This window comes from Neopelma chrysocephalum, unplaced genomic scaffold (assembly GCF_003984885.1).
Source record: "Neopelma chrysocephalum unplaced genomic scaffold, ASM398488v2 Primary Assembly neopelma1_59, whole genome shotgun sequence".
Classification (NCBI taxonomy): Eukaryota; Metazoa; Chordata; class Aves; order Passeriformes; family Pipridae; genus Neopelma; species Neopelma chrysocephalum.
In genome coordinates this window covers 13,203,497-13,226,467 of record NW_020897714.1, presented here as the reverse complement: position 1 = coordinate 13,226,467, position 22,971 = coordinate 13,203,497, and the positions used below count along the sequence as shown (strand labels likewise).

Genomic DNA, 22,971 nt, shown 5'->3' with positions numbered 1-22,971 from the left:
AGTGCTCTTTACTCTCTTTCTTTCCTTGCCCTGTCCCACAACTTAGCAGATAGGGAAGCACTATCCAATCCTTTCACAGGTGTAGAATGGAGAAATATTTCAGTTAAAATTTGAAAAGAATTGGTAAACATGCCAGTGGTTCAAAGCTATCAATGTGGTAAGTAGCCCTTCGGCATTGTTGTACGGGGCAGATCATAGAGCAGACCTTCCCACAGCAGGAGGGACATCCCTTACACAGTGAAATCAAAGAAGGTGCCTTTCCCCTCTTCCTTTTTTATTTTGGAGACAGTGACACAGACAAGTATTCTATGGAAATCGAGAATGGTGCTGACACAAATTTATTCTGGTTTCACATATTGAAAGCTTTAGTCTGCATTCATTGCTAAGGGAAAAAAACCACCCAAAATACTGTAATGCATAAAACAAGAAGCAATTTACTTTGAAATTAACTTTATACTTTTATTCTGTGCAATTACTGGAGATGTTTAGATATGACCTTCCTCCCTTACAAGCAGATATTAACTAAAGAGTTTAATTATATGCTAAAAGAAAAATGTTTTCTCCAATATTTTCTTCTGAAACCAGCATTGAATACTTTATCCTGTGTTTATGAGAATAAAATCTGCTGCTATGGTTACAGTGAGGTCAATGTTTCAAAATTATTATTTTATTGTGCTGTGCTAAAGGAGATGGTAGAAAAATATTTTTCTTTCAACAAAAATATCTTAGAAAGTATAATGTATTTTAAATGAATATGTAAAGCCTTTTATTTAATATTTCTCTTTCAAGCATAGGAATTATAACAAGTTCCAGGTAGGCAGCATGAAAAAACACCTTGTCTGTAATAGAATTTCACTTCCATTTTCATCTGATGCTATAGTGTGTTTTACAAATATTAATTGAGCTGCACAAAAGTCCTATGATAATGCTCAAGGTGACTCCAAAGAGAAAAAGAAAGGTTTATACTTTTTACAAGGAAAGACTGAACAGCTTTTTTTTTAAAAAAAGAGAAAAATGAGTAATGTCAATTTTTATCTTTTCTGCTTTTTGAAGCACTGGAGAACAATAAACTCTTTTAATTAAAGAATAATGCTAAGGAGCATCTCCTCCAAATTGGCTGTTAGGCAGTTGAGTTAAATAATCATACTAACTCAGTTTTAAAATTGTCTTGCAAAAATACCTTCCCTATCAATTACTCAGTTTTTGCTTTCTCTTTATCATTGTATCATAATCCTTCTAACTTTCCTACAACCTACAGCATTCCAGAAAAGACGACACAAAAATTAGCACAACTTTTAAAAGCTACATGTAACACAAATACATCCAGTCTTCTTTCTTTTATAGGAATAGAGAAAAATAGCAGAAAACCTCACCCTATTTTTTCCTGTACTGATCACATTGAAGATACTCATCATGCTGAATCTTACCTCTCCCTCAAGGAAATTTCAACCAGGTAACATTTTTCAGAAAAGTACAAGCCAAGGTAAATCTGCAATTTCCAAATAGCTCAAAATAGTTTATTGTTTTATCATTGGGCTACAATACAGGGAGAGCCTAACTGAAGTAAAAGGGACTGGCATTTTTCACAGAAAATGAACCCAGGAATGGTAACTATTAGTCCTGAATTTTCATGGCAGCACTAAAGCATAGCTAGTGATAGAACAAGTCTCGTGGGTCTTCTGCCCAAATGTCCTGTTTTTTTGCTGTTTGTTGCAAGCAAATCAGTGTAACTAGTGAAGGAGTGCCTGGCCTTGAGATTTGAGCAAGACCAAAGGGCCATGAGCACTCTCTTGTGTGCATTGGTCAACTAACTCACTTGTTCATGTCAGATTCTCCATCTCTAACACTGGACAAGCATATTGCCTCAGGTGGCTGTTGTTACGATTCATTTGTGTTTCTTCAGCACTTTAAAATAATATTTACAGCAACATACATAGAGGTTTAATTACTTTTTAGAATTATATAAAAAATGTTCTATATTGTACCATTTTATTCTTTGTACTGGCTTGGGGGGGGTTAGGTTATTTGTTGTGAGTTTTTTGTTTTGGTTGTTGTGTTTTATTTTGTTTTCCAAAAAATGCTTTGAAATTATAAAGACATCTGAATGATCACTTGCACCCTCAATAACCTGAAATGCAAGTTTCCAAATGGATATATAAAAGAACAAACTCAGTAATGATTTTAGGTCCCAAAAAAATTCTCAACCTCACAACTAACACCAATTTTTGATAACTGAAAAATCAACTTAAAAATTGCTGATGAGAATAAAACTTCGGGGAAAAAGGAGTATCTGTTAGCAGGCACTAGAAGGTTACAGACCTATTCAGCTTTTCTAAACAACAGGAAATTATTGAAAAGCTAGAAAATCCTCTTATTAAGAAACTACTTTTTAAACACCTAATTTTCAAAACTATTTAGGTTTAAATATTTAAAAATAAGAGAAAAATAAAAATTATAAAACACATCAGGAGCCAAATCCTGACGTGATTAATAAAGCTGTTTCTCTAACATTAGAAATTAAGCTTACATCTATAGCACTCAGCAAATGATGAAGTTACTGCAAAAGAGAATTTAGTGAAGCAGAGAAATGATCCAATTGAAAAGATTTTCATCAGTTATTATACATCCATTGGCAGGATCAAACATATCTTCCAAACTTGCTATTGATTGCAAAGTAACATCAAATGGGATCTGGAAAAAAAAAAAGGAAAAACTACCAAATTAATAACTTTATTAAGTTCAGAGGTACCAAAAAATACAAATAGCTCCACATTAAAGCCAGATTTCTGACCCACAATCAATAAATAAGTTAGAAATACTTATTGCCTCAGTATAAATTAGTGGTTAATGACATCTCTTGCAGGAAACTAGTAAAAGAGGATTCAAGGGAGAAAATTTCTGTGAACAGTCTTGCTCACAAAGTTTATCCAGATCACTTGTAGGTAAAATGAAGATATCAGACAAGAGCAGCAAGAATGATTAGTAATTTGGAAGGCTTTTTCTAAAATGAGAAGCTGAAAGAGTTGAGCTAACTGTAAAAGGTGAAACAGAGGGCAATGAAAAACTGGTTTGTGCATCCATTGAACATGGAGAACTATTTAGCTGTTTTAGATACCAATGGAAAAACAATTAAAGGAAAATAACTTGGAGTAGGCTACCTAGGGAGGTTAATTTTTAATGAAATTCTTTTATTTATAAATTTACTTTTAACATTTAAGATTGCAACTTCCAAATACTATACTTTGTCTCCCTCAAGGACATAGCTATTCATTAAATAGCATTGAAAACAAGCAGGCTGATCAATTTTTATTCTTAAAACAGTTTTGTCATTTAAAATGAATAATTCAATAAAAATGCACTTTTTCAATTTATAAATATAATCCAGGGCTGAATCAAAAGCACCGTAAGACACAAGAACAGAAATAAGAGAATCAAAGAAGAGAAGGTGGAACATGATAGGAGTTAAAGTGTGACAGCTCAGACAGTAAGAAAACAAATACCACAAATTAGAACTGACTTTGTCCAATCAATTCACCAAAAGATGAGCAACAAAAAAACTATGTGGTGGGAGAATGGTGTAAAACTACATATAAGCAATGTATCTGCTGCCTTCTCCTGCATGCTTGAAAACAAAGGGAATATACTGATCCATGGCATATATAGTCCCACTCTGAGCTTTCCGTCTCTGGCTGAGATAATGCATGCATACAACTTATCTGAAAGTTTGGAAATACTGCTTTAAAGTATGCTACAGATAATGAAGGGATGAACAGCCTACAGGTTCCATTGACTTCAGAGAAGAATGAAGATACTCAGCATCTTGAAGGATTAGGCTTCAGCTGCTCAACCAAAACTGCCATATTTAAAAGCATCTTAGTTTGAAGTCTTTATTTGAAACTTTGTGATGAAAAGCCCATTGTTCCACCTATTGAAACATTTTAGCTTGGGGAATTTAGCGAGAATAAAACAGAGCAGTAAACATCATATTCTTGCTGGAAGAACACCACTAAATCTGCTCCCTCATTTCTATCATAGACCCACAAATAGAAGTAGGCAAAGTCAAAGGAACTCACAATAATTTAAAACAGTTCCAGGAGGTTTCCAAGATTCTATGAAAGCTTGGCTGTATCTTTCCCTAGGTATCTGTCAACTCTCTCTACCATGGAAGATATTTCAGTGGGACTCTGAAAAGTGCAGCTTTGCAGAATGAATGTGTGTGTATCCTGATGCATTGATAAAGCCAGACTGAGTGATATGAAGGTCTGAGAGTCATTTGAGAGAGAACTTCAGGAGGAGTAACAAGGGGTGGCAAGAATGGTGCAGTATGTATAGAAGGGAAGTAGGGACTCTTAGGTACCGGACTGCAGGATGCACAGCACAGTGTTACAGACTCTCTCTTCTGCGATAGGCTACTAGCCCAACTGTTCTCACATAAAACTCAGGATCCTCTTCTGGTAGGAAGAACTACCTGGCTGGAAGTCTACAGTGGATGCCTTATCATTGTTATTCCATTGTGAACAATTAAAGGTAAGATATTTGAGGATTAGTTGAAGGAGTGATATGTTACAGTGAATTCCAAAATCTTCCTTGGAGTCCCTTGAGCCCTGGCAGCTGTGGTCCTTTCCTGATCTCTCTACGGTGGCTGAGAACACTGAACCACACTGCTGCTCGCTATGGGCCAGTTCCCATAATCTCCTCTGGGATACTGACTACAGCTGGGTAACAAAATTAATGCAACAGGCTGGACAAAAATTGGCATGCTAGCTCTCAGAACATGTCATGGGCAAGGCAGAGAAAGCTAAAGAAAATAGAATGAAAGCCTGAATAACTGCAAAAATGCAAGGATGGAAGGAAATTGATTTGGCATTTGCATCATGGAAATTCGATGGAGTCTGTGTAAACAATGACCAGAGAATGGTGGACAACCTATGTTAACCATTGTAAGCAAGATTCACTTTTAATACATTTTTGTATGGATGAAAAGGTGATTCTAATGAACAGTGAAGATATTCATAGTTTGTAATCACGCACATTTGTATTTAAAAATAAAACCCAAACAGAAAGCCCAAAAATGTATGAGAAAAAATGGGAGGATACTTAGGGGTATAATCCATGTTCCAGTTTAACTAAACAATTGTTTTGTTGTAGAGAACAGATTTTTACTCTTAATAAGAACAGCATACCTCAGTTAATGGTGAAGACAGGGCTGGAACAGACAGCAATGCTTTGACTTCAGATAAACACCTTTTAGCCATTTCCTAATGGTATAAAACAAGAAAAAACTAATGCTGTACTATCAGTCTCCTCCAATAAGCTAACAGATGGCTCAGCCTTACAAAATTTTTCAGAACATTCAAGTTTTAGGTTATTCTAATTGAATTCACAGCAAAATAAACTTTAGCTGACGAATATAAATTTTCTGCAACACAAATAGTTGTGTTTGCTGCACAAACACAAGTGCCCAAACTTTGTAGTTTCTACTGAGGCAAAATTGCCCCTGGTTCAGGTTTTAAATCTAGTGACTGAGCATACTTTTGCTACGTGTTTACTGAAGACATTATAAACAAACACCTTGACAAGATTATATTTATATATGTATAATGCATGACATGTTAATCTTATTAGTATTCTAAGTATTGTTTTTCCAATTACTGACATATATTAATGAAAGTTTGAGCAAACCCCTTCAGGTAATCAGAAACACCCACTAAAGGACAGCTCTGTCTACCCTCCCGAGAACTATGATTGGCCAAAATACCATTTGTTCTCCAAGCTGGGCAAAATACAGCCTCATAATAATGGCACAGTGCACAACTGTCACTGTTTCACAGCATCCATCACACAAAGTGACAGCCTCTACATCATTAATCATTTCATATAATAGATATAAAGAGAATCCTGTCACATGATAAATGTCTCCCACTTTGAAAATAAACGTCTATTTTGCCTTGGCATTTATCAAGCAGCAGTTATGCTGTGGCAACATTCTATTCCAATGACATTATCTCAAACAGACCATATGGAAAATTCTGAAATTACCTTTTTTGTGTGTGTATGTGGGGAGAGTTATTTGCTTATGGACCATATTCAGCTTTGCTAATAAAAAGAAAAGAGGAAGGTGGCATAGAGAAAATGAAAATAAATTCACTGTCAGTTTTAGTCCTCTCTCAATAACATTATTAGAAGGTTCTTATTTCAGAAACCACCACTCCTCATTTTGCATTGAAGATGTTTAACTGATTTTTAAAAAGCACTTTCAGGTTGATCGCCTTGCTGATTTAACACAGAGCCAAGCCTTTTCTGATGTAGATTACTATAAATTAGGCACCAGTTTCCAAATCTATGTACCTGAAGATGTAGCCTTTATTTTCAAGTGAAAAGTGAGAAAATGCTGGGTTTTTTATAAAGTGACAAGCAATATATAATGAAGACAAAAAGTTAAATATTAAATTAAGAATTAAAGTATTTCAACATTTCTTGAAAGGGGTGAGTGAAACTTAATGTCTGTCTTTATGCCTGCCTTCCAAGTTACCTGTCATTTATTTCCCCAAAAGAGACATTTTAAATAAAGCCAGAAATATGTAAGAGCAGAACCTACTTCTGTTTTTTCATCAAGATGCACTTTTGCAACACTCATTTGGGGTTTTTTTGAAAGACTTATCTTCAAAGTTTCACTCTGTTCAAGAAAACCTGTAGATTCGAAAGCTGACGACAAACTTTTAGAACTTTGCATCAATATTTCAACTTGCTCCTTCAGATTAGACAGTTTCTTCCTTAAAGAAATAATTCTGAAAGAAAACAAGGTTTTTTCATTATTGCTGTTATAAAACAACAATATTTGTTGTTTCCAGTTTATAATTAAGCTGACCTTGCTTTTATCACATATTGATTTGGTTCTACATTTTCTTTCATTTCAGAACTGATCTCATAATTTTACAAAAATAAGTTTTTCATTAAAGAAAGTGGAGATATGGAATGCATTAGCTTTTTACATTAAAAATTATAAGAAGTATTATTTTACGAACACCTCTCTAAGAAGTTGTTTTCATCCAACCAGTACAAGAGTGGCAGAGGCTGCAACTCTTCTTGGCCTGTTATTCCTTCCCTTCCACCTGCTCAGCAGCCCCAAAAATTTTGAGGCTAGATGAATGACAAGGAAGAAGTAATGAAAAATGCCACACGAAGTAAAATTAAGGGCTGCATCTGGGGCTACAACTGAGAAAAATCGTTGCACGCTCAGAGTTGTAATATGAGGTGGAGAAACTACTTGATCCACTGAGAGAGTGAGAATAAATGCTGGGACTGCTTCTTAGATCTGCTATGCTGCTATCCTAGTATATATAATTAGCATGTGTTACTCAGTTCTTTAAGAATCAAAACTAACATGCTAATGCATTGAAAAAGCATTTGTTTGGATGGGTTTAACACTTTGTACAACATCTTACAGTTTTTATAGTGAAAAGCAAAAAGGTATGCTTTTAAAGATTTATAGCTCTTTGATATTTTGTACTTTATTTTCTCTCATCCTAAATGGTTGACTGATCTTTAATACAGCATGAAATAACAGGATAAAGTCAGTGATTATTTACCTAGCCAATGGAATCCACAAGTGGCCTGAAAACACAGACATTGAACTGAAAATCTTGATGTTGCTAATCTTGACAGGCTGTGTATTATAAGCATAAAGCAGCAAAACCTGTAAAAAAGAAGGAATGGTTAAGGTGTCATGCAGTATGGTATAGAAGACCTGAGCTATTTCAGTGATACAAGATTATAATAAATACAGTGTATCGATGAAATTGTAGATAACTGACCTTTCAAAAAGAGGGGAGTGTGACCTCATATGAATTTGTGCTATACTCAGTTTTTATAGGCCTTAAACCACTATAATTATGAATATAATTTCTGTGGGTTTGAAAATTAGTGATACCCCATAGAGTCATCATCAAAATCCCACTGTTGTCCTGGTCAATCAGTCCTATTCACACTCATGTCCAAAGTTCCAACTGAAGTTAGGCTGAACAGAGAGCTTTTACTGAATTTCCAAAGGCCCTTTGTAATTAGCTAAATTTCCTATATGGCCTTGTGCATGGCTGTCATCATACCAGGTTTAAGTCCATCAAGTGTGCATAACTCACCAATCTAATAAAGCTGCATCAACATAAGAAAATTAAACAGAATGTTCTCATCTTTCACTGCAATAGTTTGCTAGTATGATTGAAAATATGCTTCCTAGTGGTAGCTGAGTATTTTGACTATATGGAGAATGCCAAGAATTCGTGTATTAGCTGTTCTGAAGAGTTGTCTCTGGACCTCTACTGATCTGTATGGCCATGCTAAAGTAACCTGAAAAACTATATTAAGAAGTACATTATTTGCATTAACTCCACAGGGCATCTATAGCTTACTAATAGTGTTAAAAGGGTCTAGTAGAAATTCAGACACTGATCTGCTATGCCAAAAAGTTTAGAGATCATGGATTTCTATTGCAGAAGCAGAAATTTTACCTACACATTGCTCCCTTGTTTAAAAATAAAACACATTCCATGTCCTAGTCTCTTGCTTTCCTGCAGCCCTTCCATCTCTTTTATCTTTCACGTTTAGTCTGATCCTTTAGGAAAATGAGGTTTACAAAATCCCATTTTCCTTGTATATATATATATATTTCCTTTTCCAACAGCCTCCCATCAAACTATTATTTGACTGTATCGGTCAGCTCTAACCAAACTTAACAGAGTGGGGATCTTAAAGACATCAGGGATCTGCAACAGGCATGAATACAACATGGCCTGGAAGCTCTGTATGCTAAACAAAGTTTTTTTTTTGGTCTGCCAACAAAAAACTGTAAGGGCATTCTGTTTTCCTGCAGAGCAGGTTTGAGGCACAGTAAATAAATATATAGCTCCCTGCTGTCCAGCTTGCCTACCAGGATATGTATATTTCAATTAAAAAGCTGATCAGTCGTAACATAAATATTCATTGGAAATGAGATTTAATTTGTTCCAATACCTAAGGAACTGCTTTGCCCTAGTTATACCTTAGTTTCTGTATCATTTGATGGCTTTGCCATAGAAGAAATGTACCACTGAATGTTAATTTCCTTATTTGAAGCATTTGCTGCCCTACTCTCAATCTGACTGTCTTCTGCGATGACAGAAACTGGAGAAACATGTGACACTTCTGATGTCATTTCTGTAACTTCAAGAGAAATCTGAAACACAAAAATTTAAATTATATTTTCTCTAGTGAAACATGCAAAATCTCTTATAGTATCTTCTAGAATTGGTATGACTTTCACTCCTGCACAAATATATGCTCATTTAGATAAATGGGTGGTTTTAAAAGGTGTCCATTTCACCAAGTTAAGGCTTTTCAAAGCTCATGCAATGAGACATTTCTAAAGGTAATGCAAAGCATCTTTGGGCTGGCTTAGAGAACCCACAGTAATAATAATTGTTGCCTTTGACTTAGAATCATCATGGCATTATGTTTTTTGCCCAAATCTATTATTTGACATGCTGATCATACAAAATATGCTGCTGAAAAAGTAATCTGTCAGCTATACATATTGGTAATTAAAATAGCATTCCGAATGTTAGAATAATGCTTTATTTATGTTTACCTATCTGTTTTCTCATTATCTGTGCAACTAACGAAGGGTGATACCTGCTGAAAATTCCATCACCTAATTTTTGAGAATTCATTGTATTTACTAAAATACATATAGAACATTAGCAGGCCATTCATCAAATAGTTACCATTAGCTGTATTTACCAGGAAAGAAATGGAGGAAAACTGTCAACCAACATTCATTCACGAACAAAATTTGTGAAACATTTGATTTAACGGTTGAACAGCACCACACCATCTCTACTTTTTTAAAGTGTTACGCAGCTATGCAAAGACAAAGAACAGCAGCCAAACAGTGGTATTTTGTGGGAATATGGAAGATATTTGAAAAGGTCCTTAGTGTCTCCATCATTGATTCCAAAATGTGGACACTGAAAACAGCTGCCTGGGGAGTTGTTTTCAAATTTTGAATGTTCATTGCTGGAAAAAAAGGAAGAATTTTACACACTTTATTTTCAGAAGATACAGCTTGTGATCAATATAGGGCAGTAAATGCAAGCGAGCAGAAGACGGATTTTTCACAATAACTTAATCTTACGCCATAAAGCCATTTAACATCCCATATCAAAATTTAGTAGAAGGGAAGATAAAGCTGAATCCATGCGTGGGAAGTAATGCGTTTGAGTATATGGATATGCCTTCAGTAGGCAGTGATAACTTTGGCCATAACCCACGATATGCCATGAGATGTGCATGGATGACCCATCTACTACAACCATCATTTACATAGTTCAGGAATGAAACACCCACTATCCTGCTAGCGTGGACTGTAAACAAATTAGGACAAAACACATATATGGAGGTGGGAACAACCTAATTTATGCTGTGCCCCTGAACTAGACCTCTTAAAATTCCCTTTTATGCTATATATTTCTTTCTAAAATGTGTGCTGTTTCCTTTTTTGCTGAACTGCATCTTTCGGTTTTTACATCATATTGAATCATTTGAGAGAGGATATTACAACTGCTTTTGACAAACTGGAGTGTTGCTGAATTACAAACATAAATATTTGTCTATTCAACTTTCTCAAAAGCCTGAAAACAACGAATTATCTTAGTTAAGTGTTTCCAGTCCTACAGACTATCATGGAGTGGAATAAAAAACAGGACAGAGAATTTTAATTAGACTTAATGTAATTTGGATTCTTTGTTCAGTGGACCTGAAAAAAACTTCAAGAATAAAGAAGAGAATTACAAAGACACATGTAAGTGAACATAAAAATCATTCTTTCAAAAACTATATCTTTTTGTGCTGTTAAAAATCCCAGTACTAAATTACATTTTTAAAATAACTTATACAGCCTTCTGAATAGTAAAGGATTCTAAAAATGTTGTGATAAAAATCAATGAAGCTTAGAATTAAAAAAAGTAAGAGCTTTATGCTTGTTAGCTGTCTACAATAGCGAAGCTAACACATGATTATGCAGCTTGCACCCGTCACGAACATGACAGTGAGCTCTGAAGCTTATTATTCCATGACACTGTAATACTAATTATGTCAAAAAAAGAACAGACAGAGTAAAATAATTTTTGATATATGATGGCTGTTATAAATGTCACATACCATATATTTACAATTTATTCAGTGGCACAGTCAGCTCTTTGTTGGGAAATGAGTAATGATATGCTGTCCAACACTGCAGAAAGTTCACCAACTCTAGAAGAGCTATCACAAAAGTATTTTTATTCATTTTTATAAGATACCAAGTTCTCCATCCTGAAGGCTCCCCTGTCTCCATCTAATACTGAACATAATAGGTAAAAAAGAAGCCATAGAGAGTGACCTTTCAGTTTAATTTTTTAGTGTTAGGATAATTATTGATGTGAGAAGTGGGATGGAGAAACTTCGAAGACAATTATTTTTACATTGGACAAACTTCATTCAATGTTCAATACATGTGCCATGGTCAGCATAGACTCCAGAATTCCAATTCAGGATTTATCTGAGTAATATATTCTGAGCTGCCTACATTTTAAAGCTCAAATAGGTTGTTCGCAAGCCAGAGATCTAAAAAGGTTGATTTTCTAGCTGGATGATAACAAGTGAAAAAAATTGGCACACAAGGCCTTCAACAAATTTTGAGAAAATATAACATATACTTTTGAAAATCATGTTTTCATTATAGACCAAATTAACAATATAGAGACTTGTACATATAAATTACAAAACAAACATCAGGATATTTTTGGTTTGAAACATGGAGACCTACAAAATTTAAAGCCTCAGTCCTACTGAGTAGAGGAGCCAATTTAATTAACTAATAAAAAAAATCTTTTTAAATATCATTCTGCCTAATCTTCTAGGGTCTAAATACACTGGCTGTGGGATCGAGATCATTTTTACAGGAATGAATAACACATGGATATTTGCATTTGTTAACTAAGTACTTCGCTGCTTGCACAGGATTTTGGTTTTGTACTGATCCTCTGCATAATGAATTTCATTTTTCTCTAGTGCCTCCAGAAATATCACCATTGGAACTATCAAATCTGAATGAAATACCAGTATTATATTTTTGGAACATCAAAAAGAACATAAGTACCTCTGAAGAATCAGCTGGCCTACTGAGTGGCAATTCTATGTCATGTAGCTCTTCTGGAAAATTTTCAAGACAACATATTGAATATTCAAACAAATTTTCTTTAAGAAAGGAATGCATTTCTGCTATGCGTAGAACAATTCCTGTGTCAGAAACAAAACTAAAGTGTCCATCTCTTGCAGAAAGTGATCCAGGTCCTGAGTTAGGGGCAGCTTTGAAAAGAGATGTTTTTATTACATCATTATTTGCCATTAAAATGTAAAGTTTCTACGGCTAATCTCATAAATTTTGAAAATAAACTATGTAAACAGATTCAATATCAAAGAAATGGATTTCCAACAATTATACTGATTGTCCTTAAATATTACTAGCTTATGCTATTTGTATTGTAATTTTTCACCAGTGATCTGATAATGAAACAAGCTCTGTCTAGACACTACAAAGTAGCATAAAATGGGAGGTGCAGTTTTGAAGTTTAGGTACTTAAATTCAGATCTGTAACCAGTATGTTCAGTAGGTATCTAAGTACCCACCAGAATAAATGCATATTTATTCAATACAGTCAAAATAAGCTTTAAGGACTTTCAAGACCCCAGTTCAGACAACTAGTGGCTGATCAGCTGAGTTGCTCCCTAGGCAAGCTGAGATATATATGCACATTTTGACAGTTACTGTCCATATAGTTCCATGGTGAGTCAGAATACTTTCCCTTCACTTGGTGCTGCAAGTTAAAAACCCATCCCTCTCTGAAATTATTATTTTCACAGTTGCTAGATTTCTCTCTAAACAGCATCTACATGTGCACTCTAATTTTGTTCTCCCTATCAGGTCATCACTTGTATATCCAGAAGCTGACCATCACATGTAGATGCATAGTATTAGGGCCTTGTAATGGATTCTTAGTTTGAAAGGTCCTATCTATTACCATCTTCTGTTTATAGCGAAATAACCCAAGTACGTAGATCACATCTGGGGTTTTAGTCAAAACACACTCAATCATGCTCAGCCTTCCCAACTACACTAGACTCAGTTCTCAAAAACAGTACCTCAAACTGAACAGATTTATTTCTGGACTTAAGTTTGATGTATCTAGAACTAAAAACAATATCGATTATGAATTTTTAAAAAATGCTTCAGATATAGTAATAAAAATTAAGTTTTGAGGGGGCTTTCCTGGTTTTGTGAAGGCTTATGAATACCTATGAAGAAAAGTAGTATTATCTTCACTTAGAGCACTTGTAATCTGACATAAATCTTGATTTCACTGAAGACTTTTTTGCAATTAGAGAATTTAAAGGAAATCAAAATTAGGCTATTTCAGATAGCCTTTGAATCTGACTCTGTTGGCCCTCAAGAACAGTATGTCACCAATGGCAGTTTTCTAGAAGAAAATAAAAATACATACCAAATTGAAGGTTTGTGTTAGAAAGCCTTTTTAAATAACTGTGGTAGCGAATTAGGTGAACCCATGTTATTGTATCTTTCTTCTCACTGGCCTTGGTGGTAAGACTTTCTGTTCCTTCACTTTCACTCTGCTTGTCTTCTGTGATTTGGTTGTTTTCAGTAGAAGATGCTTTGGGACTTTCAGAGACAACATTGTATCCATCTGCAAATCCAACAAGAATTCAGGAACACACATTAAGTGGTTGGAATTCCAAAGCTATTTCTGCATTGTGTTTGAATTGACCAACCTATAACTTGTGAACCTGGTTATGTTTTTCATATAAGGAAAATTCTTTCTATTTTGCTTTAATATTAGTGGAAAAATTAAAGAAATTGTTTCTCAGATCACGGTCACGAACCTGACTGGTCCTTGCAAGAAGTTAAAAGGAGTAGAGAGCAAGGTGCTTTCTCTCTCTCTGAATTTACATACAAACCCATTCTTTCTACACATAGTTCAATAAAAGACATTTACAAAATGGAAACAATACAAGAAGTCATCACTCTCAACAGTTGAACTTCCCAGTTATACTGACCTGAACTCAGTACACTTACATATTTTGAAATGTTTATTGTTAGTTTCAATCCAGTCCCTTTTAGATATTAAGCACATTTTCCGTGAAATGTGTTCTTGATTGTGGAATAAAACAAAAAAAAATATTTTCTTTGGGCTACCTGAAAGTCATACTTATGCAAAAAGAGGAAAAAAATACCAGTACAAGTATCACTATATCACTGCTTATATTCAATATTTTTTTCACTGTATTAGTACATGGCTCTCTCAAAAGCGTACACAATTCTTCTGCTGTTTCTCACTCCAAACTGAACAAACATTATGTTATAGTAATTCCTAATAGCAAACTTCCAGAAAATAATTATGAGTGCTTGTATAAAATCTGAATGTCTCTATTATTCCTGACATTTCACTATCAATTCCAAAAGTTAAAATGGCCACATTGTTTATAAATGAAAACTTAAACAATGTGTTTCACTTAGGGTTTTACAGAAAATATTTAGGGTTCTGTGCTGATAATTTCCATTTTAATTTACCTTTTTATATTTTAGCCTACTATTGCTTTTCTACATTTTCTATTCTTCTTTGTATTGGCTAACAGACCTATCAGGAGAAACACCTGCTGCATTTGGTAAAAGAAGAAATTATCTGTAATTATAAGCAAATAGAGCTACTACAAAACAATCAGATTGATGGGAAGTCTTAGCATACAACACTTGTTTTCATAAACCAATCAAAACACATATGTTTAAACACTGTACAGTAAGCAGACGTTGCTCAGCTTTGCCAGCAGCTATCAGGCAGAGAAATTCAGTCTTTGTCAGTCACTTGGGATGATTGAAATTAAGCCACTGAACAAAAATTTTATCACTAAATTAACAGTTCCCAGTTTAAAAATAAATATGGATATTTTGCCTTAGCGTTTATATAACATCTAGCAATCATCATTCCAGTATTCCTAGTTTCACTGTTGGGTTTTTTTTAAATCAAAAACTTGCATTTCATCATCTCCATTATCTGAAAAATAAATGCAGAAGTTGGAGATAAACTGGGCAAAGTTCTACCAAGCTAATGGAAGCATCTCTAAATGATAATCCATTGGACTGAAAAGACAGTGAAAATTATACTGACTTTAACTTAGAATACAGTACCCAGGCAGACGACTTTGCAAGAGTTTGGGCTTGTTGGTTTTGGTGGGCTTTGTTGGTTTTGGGTTTGGGGTTTTTTGTGGTGGGATGATGATGCAGGGAGAGACAAGCTATTCAACACCAACATCTCTTTGCAAAATCAAGAGTAAAACTGAAAATCTCCAAGAGAAAGCTAATATACCTAGGGGGAAAAAATCAGTTATAAGTCAGTGATTGAAGAGAAAAAGCAGTGATGACTGATGGGGGGGCCCAAGACCTACTTTAGAAGTCTGGGGAAGTCCTGTAACAAAGGAGCACCTGTTTTTACAAAATTATGGTAGTATGTGCATTCTGTCTTTCTGAGCCATAGTATGCAAACAACGAATTTTTCTTAACATATTGAACACATGCACAAGCTGATATTTGAAGACCTATTAAGTTTCAACTTAATATTTTCTACTGCTATGCAGGATGAGGATTTTGCTTTTACTTTCCACAATTGATTCATAATTTTTCAAAAATTAAAATTAGATATTAAATGTATTACTAGATTACATGGCATATATAGCTTATTAGTTATTTAATGTTCTGATATTACTAGGTATAAAGAAATACCACATAAGAAATCTCTGTATGAAGAAAGAAGATCCATAGAAGCAAATTCTGGGATGTTCTGTTGCACTTCATCCTTCATGCTGTGTTCTTTAATGCTCTTCATTCCAATTAATAGCTGAGAAGCAAGCACAGCTTCACTGACCTAAGAATAATATTCATTTTATTCAGAACCAGTTCACTATGATATTTATATAGATTTAAAAATATTAGAGTAGCAAAATAATGAAAAAATTAATTATTAAACATACCATATTTTTTAAAGTCGGGAAAATATTTCTTTTTGACATATGGTACACATTATACTTAAATAAATCATTACTGCTGACAGCCTAATTACTACGTAAGGGATTTCAAACCAGATATCCTCATCTGGATGCCACTGGTGTCTACCCACATGTCAAACACATGTGCACACGTATCAGGTCGTGTGCTGTTTTATTTGCACTGAACCCACATCGAATTAAACAGAGTCAGATCTGTCTAAGAGAGATTAAACGTGCTATTCAGACTGTTCCATTTTAATTTCCTCAAATATTACCCATGCCAGAAATTTCAGGAAATCTTAATACTTCTCTTGTTTGCACTGTCATGTTTGCTTGTGTAAGTAGCGTAAGATAAAGTGTTAAAAAAACCCAAAAACTACTCTTCAGAAAATTGCACCAACCTTTGTAGCAGCTCTTATTGCAACCCAGGCTTGTCCTTTGTAGACTTCTGATTTCAAAGCCTCCTCAGTAGAAGAGAGTTCTCCAGAAGAGTTCTAAAATTAGACACCAGTTCATAATTAGGATTCTAAATATATTATGGTAAAATACATTTTAAATGCAGAAAAAAGTCCTCCTACTTAATAATTGTTTTATTTGCAAGTTGTAAAAATTGGCATTGATTGCAAATCCATGGATTAATTGCTAAAAATGAAAAAAAATTGTCCAGAGCATACTAACTGGCTGCTCCTGAAAAAATTTCTCAGAGCAGTTCATACTATGGTCACTACTGCATACATTTTTGCTATAATTTTCCATTTTCTGGAATCTTAACTACCTCTTTTCTCTAACATTAAACATTTTGCTTTCCATCTATGGCTTCAAGGAATTATAACATGGTTAAAGACACTTATTTTTCTCATGCTGTCATTCATATTTGTATGGAAAAATTGAACTCTGGTGAAGTACAAATATTAGCATTTACAAAACCAAGTTTAAATGTCATGTTTTCTTTGCAGGGTACAAATTAATTCGTACATAATTGGACTTGAAAACATTGTTGGTTCTGTGTCTTCCTATCTTAATATTTTAAATATTATCAGTCATTGCAATAAACATCAGAGATAACATCAAACAAGATCAAATTCTACTATATGATTTCTTTTTGTGATTTTTCTAGGAGGATTTTCAGCATCAGTATGATTTATAAGTCACTGCAAGTAATAATATGGCAAGCTGCACAATGTTCCAGCAGAAATATATTTCCTGCTTTGAAGAGGCCACTACTCAAAAGATAGAAAACATACGCTTGATTTGGAAGGCACCATCTGATCTGTCTGTGATACAGCCTCATTATTTGTGGCAAAATGCAAATATAATAGTGCTATTTCAAGGTATGACCGTCTTATTAACCTGTAAGAAACAATACACAGAACAATCAACATTACTATCAAAGTAAGCATTACAGTGATACAATCTGACTTTTGCATAAGACCAGACAGGTAGCCTCACTAAATAAATCATTCATCCAGCCCTCATCATCTACTTAAAGTGTACCTTATTTCAGAAAGCCATGGGATCCTGTTTTAAAGTCATGTGAATCTAAAACATCTCTATTCTGTGCTTAAAAAATAATACACTGATTTATCAGCATATCAAATATAATTTGCATTATGTGCAACAAATATTCTGTAAATGAATTGCAAATGTTTAGTACGAAAACCATAATTCTGCAAGGGAAGTGATCTTTCTGTACTGCATCTCTTCCTTCCTCAAGTTAAGGCATATATCCATTGTCCTGGTTTCCCTGAAACACGGGTGGCTAATTTGGATACAGGTCCTCAGTCAAACTCTTGCAAGAATCAGCAAAATTACCCACAGTGACCAAAACAGTCTTTTGTTTCCTCATTGGGCTCAGCTGAGGAACCTTCTTAGTTCTGAGTTCTGTACCAGAATACCTTACATCTTCAGATAGCACTCACTAATTCCTGCTCTCTGCCTATGCTTCCTCTTTTCAATGATTTTTACAGTAGTATTGTAAACCAAGCAAAAATCATAGAATCATTGATTGGTTTGGGTTGGAAGAGACCTTTATAGGTCATCTAGTCCAACTCCCCTGCAATAAGCTGGGATATCTTCGACTGGATCAGGTTGCTCAGAGCCCCATCCAAACTGGACTTGAATGTTTCGAGGTATGAGGCATCAACCACTTCTCCGGGCAACCTGTTTCAGTGTCTCACCAACCTCATTGTAAAAAATTTCTTCCTTATATCTAGTCTGAATGTACCCTCTTTTGGTTTAAAACCATTACCCATTGTCCTATCACTACAAGCCCTATTAAAAGGTCTGTCCCCTTTAAGTATTGAAAGGCTGCCATAATGTCTCCCCAGAGCCTTCTCTTCTCCAGGCTGAACAATTCCAACTCTCTCAGCCTTTTCTCATAAGATAGGTGTTCCAGCCCTCTCGTAACTGTTGTGGCTCTTCTCCGGACCCGCTCCAACAGGTCCATGTCTTTCTTCTGCTGAAAACTCCAGAGTTCCAGTACTCTAAGTGGGATTTCATCAGATCGGAGTAGAGGGGCGGAATTACTTCTGTCAACCTGCTAAGAGTCACTATATCTGGAGAACTTCTCCAAAATTTCTATTCCCAATGGGTTTATAACAGTCTTTTTATGCAGATTCCTCCTGGCTTCACAGGTTTCTCCAGATCTCCCCTGTGAATTAACTTTTCCAAGCATAGCAACAAACTCTTGCTCATGTAGTTACTATTCTGGACAGAGTCATATTGCACAGAGTTGGTTGTTTATACAGTACAATAAATTCCAGCTTTAGTATGATTTGTGTAAAGCAAAATACAGAAGTCAAAGGGTACTGTTCAGTTCAAGATAGAGCAAACTAAGTGAGAAGATGGCAAATTCTACACTTAGTTGGCAACAATTTAGTTAATTTTCTAGTCTTGCTAACAGAAAAGGATTGGAGACATCAAGAAACAATTTTAATTAAGCAATCCCATAGATATCACAGGGCTTGTATAAATGTGATCAGCAAGCTGAGATCCATTGATGTTGCTGCACATTCTTTTAGAAAGATGGTAGCAAATTAAATAAGAGTGTAGCAAATTAAATGTGCAAAACATGACCACAGTCCATTTCTGTACCATCTCCCATCATGCTGACTGCTTGTTGAGGTTTATTACTATGCTACTGCTTCTGTGTTCAGAGTTCTGGTTCATTAACTTAAGTAACAGAATATCCAAACAAGCAAGGTAAATTTCTGCCTTTACACTGTCTGTAACCAGACATGGCACATTATTCATTTAGAATGGTCAAGAAACTAAAAAAAAACCTTAAGTCTAATGTATTAGAGCTACTTGACAGAATTTATTGGCTGTCTTGGCTCAGCTCTTCAGGCATCTTCTACACTGATAACTAATTCCAAAGTCAGTGTCCTGATATCAGTTACAAACACATTTCCTATACTCCTTCTGCCTCTGCTCTTCTGACTATTTTTGGCTGCTAACCTTTTCAAGCTGGATTTCTGTTATCTGGAAGGGGGCAGACTACAGCTCATCTTCTGAAATATGAATAAACCCCCTGTTTAATTGATAGCTCTTTTCCTGGTGTTGACAGAGAGAGTACAAATTTGGAAACAGAACAGAAGCTGTAACTTTTGTATGGTGTAAAAAATGCTTTTAAATGTTCTCAGCATTTGTTTTAAATAAGAGAATAAATATATTTTTATATTGCAATAGAAGAAACTCTCTAAAACATAAAAGATGCTCCATAGTAGAAGCCCCAGACCGAATCTCAAAAAACTGTTAAAATTCATGTATGATTTAAATTATTTTGAAAGTTATATAGCTAGCTTCTTACTCATATTTTTGATCATTTTGCTGGCTGAGTTTTATAGCTTCCGACAGGTTTTCAACAGCTTGAGATGACTTGTTATTGCCTGCTTCAGTTATCTGGCGTTCTACCTTACCTAAGAGAGAAATATAGAAAGTAGATTTTCAAGATATTATTAATTTTTTGTCTGTAAGACGCGATCTGTTTTTCCCTCCAGGAAAGTTGAACAACATAGTACATTATCTATTCTCCTCCTGATAAGCAAAATATTTTCCAGTTTGTTTAAAAGGTAACACTTGTATAACAACTCTCTTCACAGAGTAGCTAAAATAATTAAATTTGGGAATCATAATGACCCCTGACATTTACTGATCCTGACTAGCAGACCAGTGGATGTGGAGGAGCTAATGCACAAGCACAGGCCTATGCTGTGCTGTGCTGCACATATAGTGTGGCCTTCAAGCCTATTTTGTGGTGTGCACATCCCATAGCTACAGGATAAATGTAGCCAGCTTGCACCTGTTTGCAGCATCTTCTCACTACCAGTGATTACACCACCTGCCCTTTCTGTAAAAGTGAAGCAGGAGGTTCTTATGTGAATATGCTTTTTGTTTGACAGCAGAAATGATGAATACAATTGTTTTCTCTTAAGAAAGTCCTCTAACAGCTCAAAAGACCAAAATGAGGCAAGCTTTCCACAGACAGGATCTGCCTGTTGTGCTACCCTCTAACTGGAAGTGTTTCAGTACTGCACAACTGAGGGTTCTCAGCCTCTGCAGGAATATAAGATTATTTACACTATCTCCTTTTTCTTTTATAGTGTTAACTCCAATAAATGGCATTTTAAGATATACATTAGAGAGTCTTGAATGTCTTTCTGGCTGAGATCCTCAAAAGCCAACACCCCCTGGTGCAAAACATAATGTCCTTAATCTCATTGGCTACACCTTTTGATCCCCGATAAAATATAGATGAAAAAAGTTCTACTGCAGTTTTGAAATTATTTGTAGCATAATGCACTCTGAACTATGCTGGTGTGATACTAAACACAGGAGAGAGATCTGCAGCTAGACAGTGATAAATATCCAATTCCATTCTAGATTTACAGTAAAATGTCTCCATTTTATCAGAGGCCACATGCATAACATTGCCTAGGAAGGCAATCACGATGAACAAACAGGTTTATTTACCTATCTGGAAAAGGAGTTCAGCTTCCATGTCTAATTTTTTGGTTGCAGATGCTCTGCAAAGTTTCAATGCTGATTCTAATTGTCTGAGAGCATGTAGCCATTGCAAGGGATCTCCTCTTGCAGCTGTACAAGCTACTTTTTCAGCTAATGTGTGTCCTAAAGAAAAAAAACCAGTTCTTAGTAAATTATTTAATAGACAACCAATTTATGCAAAAGAAACCAAATTCCTTAGAACAAATGCTGTTATCTATTTACTGTTACAATCCAATTCCCAAAAATTCAAGTGATTGATGGATATAAATACAGAACTATAATGTCATTTCACTACTTTATGATGCCATTGAGGTTTACCTCATAAAGAAGCCCAAGCTACACAAATCAACTCTCGCACAAACTAAATGGAAAGACTAGCAGTAAGCCACTTCATAACTTCATTTGACCTGGCAGTTGTAGTCAAATGTAAACCTCCCTGAGCATTCCAAAATTCCCAAATTCCTTTTGTACTAACAATTTCTAAAGGCTTCTTTGATGTATTGCATACCTCTTATAGTGTACTCCCCAATATTCATCTGTATTCCTAGGCTCTTCCTAAAAATGTGGATTCAGAAACATGAACAGGCCAAACACAATCATTACTATGAGCGAGTTTGGCCGTGCCTGCTCTGACAAGCAGTAAAGCACAATAAAAGAGTGAATCTTCAGAGCAAACCAGCTGGTATCGAAGACCTGACAGCCACAGCAGTTATATTTTCAAAGTGTTTACTTTGGACTACCTCTATTCTAGTCCTAAGGGCTGAATACAAAGTAGTGGTTGGAGTGCACCAATGTGGTTTTGGAGCATATCTTCCTGAAAAAGAATCCAGAATACACTGAGGCTGCTCCACAATACGTACTAAAGTGCAGTAAGTGAATTCTAGATTTTGTAATCTATTATAAATCAGATGTACTGCAAACTAAGTTTAGCAGAAGGAACATGGAGACAGTATCCCTTTCCCTATATTTGATGTACAGGAACAAATCTCAGACAGATCTTCAAGGTTATCTTCTGTTAGTATTCAACATATTTTCCAGCTTCTATATAAAGAAAAGTTATCAAGAAGAGTTGTTAAATTAAAGGGAGGCAATGATAACAGACAGTATTTATTTTATAAGGATAGAGAATTAGCACTTTAAAAAGTTAAAGTTCCCATTAGTTTCATCAAGCTATAACATTAACATTTAAGTCTTTGTTGATTATATAGTTTCCATAATTGTACCTTGTTTATGCACATTGCATGGACCCAAACAGGCATCTACTGTTGGTTTTCAAAATACTTTATTTGTATAATGAAAACAGTGATTTACTACTTTTACTTCTGATGCATCAGTTTATCTGCTGTTGCGTAAAATATGAAAGAAAATTAACTAAAACTTAAAAATAACAATGACTTGCATTTTTCTTACCGATTTTCATTTTGACTTGGGCTAGCAAGTTAATATGTGGCAGGTAGATATTTTTTGTAGGTAAGAGCAGGCAAGTCAATGTACTGTCTTCTATTTGTCGTTCAATGGGTTGGCCACAAGCAAAAATCTATGAAAAGAGTATGCTTAGTAAAATCAAGTTGCAGACAGCAAATTAAATAGCAGTTTGAAAAAGTAAGTTAGGTATTGCAAAACCCTGTAACTCAAATGTGTCTTGTAAAAGAGCATCAGAAAAGGACTTGATATGCCTGAACTCCTTTACTTTAGTTTATACTTGGATTGGAGAGGACTCTGGTGACGCAAACAATTTCAATGAACTCTTGATTGAATTTAATAATGTTAGTCTTTGGTTTTTAAAAGAAAACTCCCTCAAATCAGTCTTTAAGAAATAGATCTCACAATTAACTCAAG

At 34.9% G+C, this 22,971-nt stretch overlaps 1 protein-coding gene across 1 annotated transcript in view; it reads right to left on the bottom strand.

Annotated features, from left to right (window-relative positions):
- Positions 1-1,495: 1,495 nt before the first annotated feature.
- Positions 1,496-22,971, bottom strand: part of CFAP54 (cilia and flagella associated protein 54) — a 112,147-nt gene continuing 90,671 nt past the window's right edge. The window contains exons 57-69 of the mRNA XM_027679928.1: positions 22,543-22,669; positions 21,100-21,255; positions 19,937-20,045; positions 17,373-17,478; positions 16,530-16,622; positions 15,866-16,007; positions 13,575-13,775; positions 12,173-12,381; positions 9,038-9,211; positions 7,590-7,696; positions 6,599-6,788; positions 5,184-5,258; positions 1,496-2,691 (exon numbers count right to left, since the gene is read on the bottom strand). Of these exons, the coding sequence (XP_027535729.1) occupies positions 2,572-2,691; positions 5,184-5,258; positions 6,599-6,788; positions 7,590-7,696; positions 9,038-9,211; positions 12,173-12,381; positions 13,575-13,775; positions 15,866-16,007; positions 16,530-16,622; positions 17,373-17,478; positions 19,937-20,045; positions 21,100-21,255; positions 22,543-22,669 (1,809 nt within the window). The 3' untranslated portion in view covers positions 1,496-2,571. The remainder of the gene's footprint in view (positions 2,692-5,183; positions 5,259-6,598; positions 6,789-7,589; positions 7,697-9,037; positions 9,212-12,172; positions 12,382-13,574; positions 13,776-15,865; positions 16,008-16,529; positions 16,623-17,372; positions 17,479-19,936; positions 20,046-21,099; positions 21,256-22,542; positions 22,670-22,971) is intronic.